The 8,841-nt window shown below is 38.9% G+C and overlaps 1 protein-coding gene across 1 annotated transcript in view; it reads right to left on the reverse strand.

Annotated features, from left to right (window-relative positions):
* ADAMTS17 (ADAM metallopeptidase with thrombospondin type 1 motif, 17) overlaps nucleotides 1–8,841 on the reverse strand; it is a 530,244-nt gene that overhangs the window by 273,237 nt on the left and 248,166 nt on the right. The window contains exon 9 of the mRNA XM_006900064.1: nucleotides 4,179–4,319. Within this exon, the coding sequence (XP_006900126.1) occupies nucleotides 4,179–4,319 (141 nt within the window). The remainder of the gene's footprint in view (nucleotides 1–4,178; nucleotides 4,320–8,841) is intronic.

Raw genomic sequence — 8,841 nt, forward strand, 5'->3', positions numbered from 1 at the left:
CACTTGGCCAACTGACTGGAAGAGATCTATATTTGTTCCCATCACAAAGAGAGGTGACCCAACAGAGTGTGGAAACTATAGAACAATCTCATTATTTCACATGTAAGAAAGATTCTACTGAAGATTATTCAAAAACGACTGGAACAGCACATCAGCAGAGAATTGCCACAGGTCCAGGCTGGGTTTAGAAGGGGTCGTGGTACTAGGGATATTATAGCTGATGTTAGATGGATCTTAGCTGACAGCAGTGAATACCAGAGGAATGTATATCTGTATTTCATTGACTACGTAAAGGTGTTTGTCTGTGTGGATCATAACAAACTGTGACTGACTCTGAGAAGAATGGAAATCCTAGAACACTTGATTGTTCTAATGCGAAACCTATACTTGGGCCAGGAGGCAGTCATCAGAACAGAGCAGGGGAACACTGCATGGTTCAAAATTTGGAAGGGCATTCGCCAGGGATGTGTCCTATCTCCATACCTTTTCAACCTGTATGCAGGACAGATCATCCGTGAGGCTGGCCTCTATGAGGAGAAATGTAGGGTCAAGATTGGTGGATGATCTATCAACAATCTGCATTATGCAGATGACACAACCCTGCTTGATGTAACTGAGGAGGACCTGAAATGCTTGCTGCAGAGGGTCAAGGACTGCAGCCTCCAATATGGATTGAGGCTCAATGTCAAGAAGACAAAGATTCTCACCACTGCACCAATTGGCAGCATCAGGATGGATGGTGAAGAGATTGAGATTGTTAACAACTTTAGTCTCCTTGGCTCCATGGTCAACACTCTTGGCACCAGTAGTCAGGAAATTAAAAGACTTATTGTGATGGGAAAGCCTGCTGTTAGGGACCTCTCCAAAGTACTGAAGAGCAGTGGTGTCTTTCTGGAGACTAAGGTGTGCCTGATACAGGCCTTGGTCTTTGCAATCACTTGTTATGCATCAGAGTTGGACAATGACCAAGGAGGACAGAAGGAGAATTGATGCCTTTGAGCTATGGTGCTGGAGAAAAGTATTGAGAGTACCATGGACTGCTGGGAAAACAAACAGATTCATCCTGGAAAGGGTTAAACTGGGTGGCTCTTTGGAGGCAAGGATTCTGAGGCTCTGTCTAACATACTTTGGACAGGTTGTAAGAAGAGACTGGACCTTGGAGAAGGACATCATGCTGGGGAGGGTGGAGGGAAAGCGCCGGAGGGGAAGGCCCTCTATGTGGTGGATTCATTCGGTGACGGGGGTAATGGGATGGGAGTGTCAGAGACAGTGCAATTGGCACAAGACAGAGCAGAGTTTAGGTTGTTGTACATAGGGTTGCTATGAGTTGCAAGCAACTTGATGGCACATAACAACAACAACAGTGCTATGAACTGCTCCTTGAGGACTGCTGTAGCTGAATCCTATGGTTTTGTTGGTATGTTGGTTTTCATTTGTTTCATGGAACTTTATGTCTTTCATTCTTTCTTTTCTAACCCAATCCTGTTTTATCAGACAGTTAATTTAGTTTCCACATGGGTGGTTTGTAAGCTTTACCTCACTGTGTTTTATTTCTAGTTATATGGTATTGTGGTTTAAAAAGATACTTTGTATTATTTTGATGGTTTTTAATTTGTTGAGGCTTACTTTGTGTCCTAATTTGTGACCTTTCTGGAGAATATACCATGTGCACTTGAGAAGAAAGTGAATTAAGTTTTAGTTGGGTGCAGTACCCTAAATACAAGTTCAAGTTGGCTGACTGTATAGTTTATATATTCAGCATCTTTGTTAAATTTCTTTTAAGTTGACCTATACTTTGGTGATAGTGGTGTGCTGAAGTCTCCTACCACTTTTGTAGTGCTGTCTATTTCTTCATTCAATTATGTTACTGTTTTATGTATTTTACAGGTCTATCATTTAATGTATAAGTACTAACCAAGGTTTTGTCTTCTTGAGCTATTGTGTTTTTTATCCTTATCTTTTATGGTGGTTTTCACTGTTAAGTTTATTTTATCAGAGATTAGTATTGCCTCCTAGCTTTTTTGTGGTTGCCATTTGTTTGTTGGGTTTTTTCCCCCCCACCTTTGATTTTGAGACTGCCTTTCTCTTCTTTTTTGAGATATCTCGCTTGTAGGCAACATATTGATGGGTTTTGGTTTTTTATCCATTCTGTTACTATTTTTCTCTTGAATTCTTCCACAATTTTCCTCAGATATTTCCCTGTCACTCCCATGATCTGGACTTCCAATCATATGTATGTTATTCCTTTTTATGTCATCCCACAAAATTCTAATATTTTCTTTACTTTCTTTACATCCCATCTCTGATTTTTCTTCTGGTATATTTCCAGTGAGACAGACTCTTGTCTTCCATCTCACTGACTCTGTTTCATCTCATCAGTTCTACTTTTTTGTTCTACCAGCCTGGTGGACACTTCTGCCAATTTGGTCTTAATATTCAAGATCGCATCTTCAAGCTTTTCTGTTATTTCCAGTACTATGTTGGCTATACTCGCTCTGCCTCATGACGATTTTTTTTTAATTCTTGTACCTCTTTATCTATACAATAAATTCTCTCTTCCACCTTTTGCATTTCTTCCATAGTTGTTCAAGTTGCTCCTCATCAACACATTTCTTCTGAAATGTTATCTCCAGTCTATTTGATCTCTTAATCGCTTCCATTGCTTCTTCCATTACTTGCATCTTCTTCTGTAGCTGTTCAGATTAACTCCACATCAACATATTTCTTCTGGTTCTCTCTTTGTGGAGTATTCATTGGGTCTGCCTTTTTAGTACATGGGTTATTTTGTTTTTTCATGACTGAAGTAGACTGCTGCTTTCTTGACATATGAGTCTTTTCTTAGTACATGTTAGGTTGTTGTAACTAAATAGTGACACAGAGTATGGCAATGTTTTGTGAAGCATCTGCATTCTCATGCTCCCTTCTTGAGATTAAGAACTCCCATGTGGGGTAACTAGACAGCGGAGTTTTACCCAAAGTACCTGAATAAGAGAAGAGGGAAGTTTGCTCCCTTCCAAAAACCACATCTCGGCCCAACTCAATTTGGCCTCACCCCTTCTGCTTGAGCTTCTGGGATCCCACGTGGTGCAGCTAGACAGCAGTCTTTCGTCCAAAGCACCTGTGATATTGGTTCTCCTGGCGCTGGACAGTGGGAGGAGCAAGCAGCTGGGCGGTCTCCGGGCAGCAGGGCAGTGGAGTCTTCAGGGAGCGGGGTCAGCAGTCTAGTGCTCTGGGCAGGAATGTAGCTTGGGCCACACTGAAACTGCAGCCCCTCAACCTGGAAGGCTGTGGTTCTGTCACTGGCCTGGGTGTGAGCAGTGTGCCTTATCTGAGCCTCAGCCTTTAGCAGACACCAGGGAAGCTGTGGCTGGAAGACACTCCTGTGACAGCCATGCCACACAGACCTTGGCCACTTGTCGGAAAGTGATGGTAAGGTCCCCAAAGAGAAGTGTGTGTCCTGTGAGACGTGTGCATCTAGAGAGAAGTCTTAATTTTCACCTATTATTGTGCAAAAAAGTGATACTACAAAAAGATATTTTTGTATGACTTTCCTCATTCTTCATAAAGTTTTTAAAGTTTCTTCTTAATTATAGAATTTCATTTTTCTTTATGGCTGAGCAATATTGTAGAATATGGGGGAAAAAGCTCTGTGTGCCAAGTCTAAAGTCTTGTACAGAGGGCTTAACATTAAGAGATCCAACTGATCCATGACCATACATTGTATGATGAAAGACTGAAATCCAAAGACAAATTCCTTCACAAAATACTGACAATGGAATGGCCTTGACACTCTCTGAAAAGAAAGTAGCTGTAATGATGACATATCTATCCACTAGATGTGACAGCAAATTACTTCTTCCTGATCAAGCCAGATACACTGTCACACAGCAATCCATGATTGCCTTGAAAGTAGCATCCACTCAGGGTCAAAATGCTGCATAGAAACAGAATAGAGCTCTTTTGAAGTAACTATCATTGTGCTGATCCTTTAATCAACTGGTAGATCTTCTGTTAACTGCTAAGTGTCCAAGAAGGGAGTCTGCACAGACCTGCCCATCTGGTCAACTGAGCATTCTAAAAGAAAGTACTTTCTGCTCCTGCTGTTTGCTATTTTTCCCCTTCTGTCTTTGTCAGCACAAACTATGACAGCGATTATATAAATTGAATTAGAGACTTACTTGAGAAAGTTTTCAAGGTCATCTCGACTGCAGGAAGACCAGGAAAGGTCACTGGGATTCCTGCCTTTCACCCACTCTCCCGACATGATGTGGGACTTCCCAGCACAGGAAGAGTGGTCATCATCATGGTTCATCCCCAAGCTGCACAGAGAAGAAGAGAAAGTCACTTAAGCTGCAGTCTTCCCATCTCCAGTTCCTGGAAATCAATCCAAATATAAAATACAAAAGGAAAGGTAAAGTGGCACCTAGTTGTCACAGACTAACAATGATAAGACTGTAGAAAATGACTCATTCTCTGCCATCAAATCTGAATCAACTCCTAGCTGACCTTAGGTATTTAGCTGAAGCTATAAATCACATGGGAGATTTCAAATGTTCCTCCCAAGTTGCTGATGGTGGATTTGAACTACCAGAGTGATACTTCCTTTAAGTAACAGCACAACTCCCTACTAACTAGGCCACCAGAGTCCACTCATAGAAATTATTGTTGTCATTGGTGCTGCTGTTGTTAGATGCTGCCAAGAACACTTAATATCAACTCTATGAACAATAGATCTAAACCCTGTCCTATTCTGTGCCATCCTCATCATCTCCGCCACACCTGAGCCTACTGATGCAGTCACTATGTCAAATTATCTCACTGAAGGTTTTCTTCTCTTTAGCTGATCTTTACCACCATGATGTCTGTCTCCAAGGAAAAGCTTCTCTTAGGAACATGATCAAAGTATATGCGACAAAGCTTTTGTCTCCAAGGACCATTATGACTGCACTTTCTCCAAGACATATGTGGTTTTTGGCAGTTCCTGGGACATTCAGTACTCTTCTCTAATACCACAGTTCAAAGGCATCAATTATTTGTCTGTCATCCTTTACTCAATATTTAGTTGTCAGATGTATAGCAAGTGATGGAAAAAGACTATAGCCTGAATCTTGGTCTTAAAACTGAAATAATTGTCACTCAGTAATTTTGAGAAAGCCCTGATAGAATACTTGCCCAGTGAAATGTATCTTTCAATCTCTTTATTGCTGATACAAAAAATGTTTCTTATGTATCCAAGTAAGATGAAACCATTGACAATTTCTATCTCTTTTCTATATGTAATGTAGCCAATAGGTCCAGTGGTGAGAATTATTGTCTTCTTGATGTTGAGATGCCATCCATAATGAGGGCTGTAGTCTTTGATCTTTAGCAGCAAGGGTTTAAAGTCTTCTTCTCACTTTCAGAAAGCAAGGTTGTGTCATCTGCATAACACAGGTTGTTGAGGAGTCTTCCTCCAATCCTGATACCACATTCTTCTTCATTGAGTCCAGTTTCCTGAATGATTTGCTCAATATACAGCTTTTAGAATTATGCAGAAAGATACAATCCTGAATCACATCTTTCCTTAGTGTAAACCACTCAGTGCTCCCTTGCTTTGTTCAAACAACAGCTTTTTGGTCTATGCATGTGTTTCCTAAGAGCATCACTAATTGCTGCTGTCATGTATGTTAATTGTGTATCCAAATAAAATAAAATAGTTGGCAACTATAATATGTATATAATATGAATCTAGGAAAATTATAAGTTGTTAAAACTGAAGTAAAATACATAAAGACTGACATCATAGACATTAATGAGCTGAGAAAGACTGGTATTAACCATTTTGAATCAGATTACTACTGAATGATAAATTAAAGAGGAATGGTGTGGCATAAAAAAAAAGCATTTTAAGTAGAATGCTGTGACAGAATGTTACCCTTACACATACAAGGAAATATTGTTAATACATCTATTACTCAAACTATATACACCAAACACTAGATAGAAAAGAGGTCAAGTAAGCATAAAAGTGTCCAGCCTTTGTCAGTCATTCCAGTTGAAAAATACAAAGGATTTTATTTACTTCAACTTACTTACTGGATCAATTAAAATAAATTAAAGCCACAAAAGATATTTAATAAATGTTTGTTAGGAATGAGGCAATGAGTCAAGGGGAGAGGATAACGGTGAACAAAACACCATCCCTCAAACACTGGCCAGCCTTTAGGAGTGGATTTTATCTTTAAAAAACAAAACAAACAGGATAAAACCAAAAAAACCAACCAAATCCAAAAAACCATGATTAGTCCTTTTTTTTGCTTTAAAGATAGCTGGGGTTTTTTTTTACCATTTTTTAAATGAAAATTTACAGAGACTTTGGATTTCCATTAATTCATTATTGTACTTTTATCCCTGCCCACACATCCCCCACAGTACACTCTTCTCTTTGAAAAGTAAAATAAAAAGTTCCGGCATTGTTTTACAATCCCTCTCCCCAGGTCCACTCCACTATGCAGCCTTCATTCTGGATCCCTGTCATGACAATAATACCTAATCACATACCCTTTTAAAACAATTTTCTCTCTTATCTGTTTCAATGCAATATACATTATTCATCCCATCTTTCTCAGTCCCCCCAACTTCGATGTCAGTCCTGTTTTGCAATAGTGGCACTATGCAGTATTTGTCGCTTTGTGACTGAGATAGTTCACTCAGCATAATGTCCTCCAGGGTCACCCATTTTAAATAATATTGCATGAGTTTCTTGTTTTTCAATGCAGCGCAGTATGCCATAGTGTGACTATACCAGAGTTTCTCTACCCATTCATTTGTTGATGGGCACTTAGCTTGTTTCCAACTCCTTGTTACCATGAACAAAGCTATGATAAACATGGGTGTGCATATATCTGCTTAGGTGGCAGTTATGGTCTCTTTAGGGTATATTCCCAGTAGTGGGATTGCTGGATAAAATGGTATCTCTATTTACAACTTTTTGAGAAGGCGCCATACACCCTTCCACAATGGCTGCACTATTTTACACTTCCACAAACAGTGAATAAGGGTTCCAGCGTCTCTGCAACCTCGCCAGCATTTGCTCCTTATTGTTCTGTTAAATGTAGCTATTCTTACTAGGGTGAGATGATATCTCATAGTTGTTTTGATTTGAATCTCTCGTAGAGCTAGAGATTTTGAACATTTCTTCATGTGCTTGTTGGCCATCTGAATATTTACTATGGTGAAGAGTCTGTTCATATCCTGTGCCCATTTTTCAACTGGGTTATTTACCTTCATCTTGTTGTGGTGCTCGAGTATTCTATAAATTCTAGATATATATCTCTTATCTGACATGTCATTACCAAATACTTTTACCCAGTCTGTGGATTCCTTTTTTACCCTGTTGGAGAAGTTTTTGGATGTGCATAGGGATTTGATTCTTAGAAAACCCCATTCATCTATTGTAACTTCTTCTGGTTGTAGATTTTTCAGGATGCTTGGAAGACTGTTTATGTTGTGGATTAGGACTACTTGAATTCTTCCAAGCTTTTCATTAGTTAAGTTTATAGTCTTTGGTTTAAGTCCTAGGTCCATGATCCACCTAAACTTGGTTTTTGTGTATGAAGTGAGGTGTGGATCTTGCTTGAGTCATCTGCAGATATTTTTCCAATTTTGCCAGCACCATTTGTTTAAAATGCTGTCATTTCCCCACTTAACTGATTTAATTTCCTTGTCAAAAATCAGTTGAGCATATGCAGATGGCTGATTTCTGGGTTCTCAATTCTATTCCATTGATCTATGTGTCTGTCATTGTAATAGTACCATGCTGTCTTAACTACCACGACAGTGTAGTAGGATTTGAAATCAGGGAGTGAGATGCCTCCTACCTTTTTTCTATTTTTAACAAGTGCTTTGCTTATATGGGGCTTCTTTCCATACCAAATGAAACTGCAGCTTACCTTTTCCATCTAATTGAAGAATGGGATTGGTATTTTTATTGGGATTACATTGAATGTGTAAATTGCCTTTGGTAGTATTGCCATTTTCACAACATTGAGCCTTCCTATCCATGAGCAAGGGATATACTTCCACTTCTCCAGGTCTCTTTTTGTTTCTTGTAGTAATGTTTTGTAATATTCTTGGAATATATCCTTTGTGCTTCTAGTTATATTTACTACCAAATATTTTATCTTGTGATTAGCTATTGTGAGGAGTATTGTTTTTCTTAGCTCCAGCTCTGTGTTCTCTTTGTCACTGTAGAGAAATCCAGCTGATTTTCGTATGTTAATCTTGTATCCTGCTACTTTGCTAAATTGGTCAACTACGTCCAATAGTTTTCTTGCTGAGTCTTTAGGGTTTTCTAGGTATACTATCATATCATCTGCATAGAGAGATAATTTTACCAAAGAGAATATTTTTACACAGTTTCATTTATGAATATGCTTAAAATCAGACCAAAAATGTGTTTTTTAAAAATCTATCATTATTAAGTTGAGTATATTTCAGTAAATTAAGATTGGCTTAGGACTAGACAGTCTACTGATGTAACTTCCCACATTTTTAAATTCAAATAGGATAACCATGGGGGTTCACTCCCCAGACGCAGACAAAGTAATTAGTAAAATACAATACTTAAGAAAAAAACATTTTATTTTGGGGAAATATAATTAATAAAGCATTTCACCCATTTATACATGTATACTCCAATAGCATATTAATCACATGCGTGCAGCAGTCACCACCACCTATTCCAGGTGGTTTTCAAGCTGCTTTGAGGGAAATAGCAAAAAATAAGGCCCCAGGAATAGATGGTATACCAACTGAAGTATTTCAGATAACAGATGTTGCCCTGGATGTGCTCACCAAGTT

The sequence above is a fragment of the Elephantulus edwardii genome, unplaced genomic scaffold (genome assembly GCF_000299155.1).
Source record: "Elephantulus edwardii isolate Elephantulus edwardi_28Jun2011 unplaced genomic scaffold, EleEdw1.0 scaffold00272, whole genome shotgun sequence".
Taxonomy (NCBI): Eukaryota; Metazoa; Chordata; class Mammalia; order Macroscelidea; family Macroscelididae; genus Elephantulus; species Elephantulus edwardii.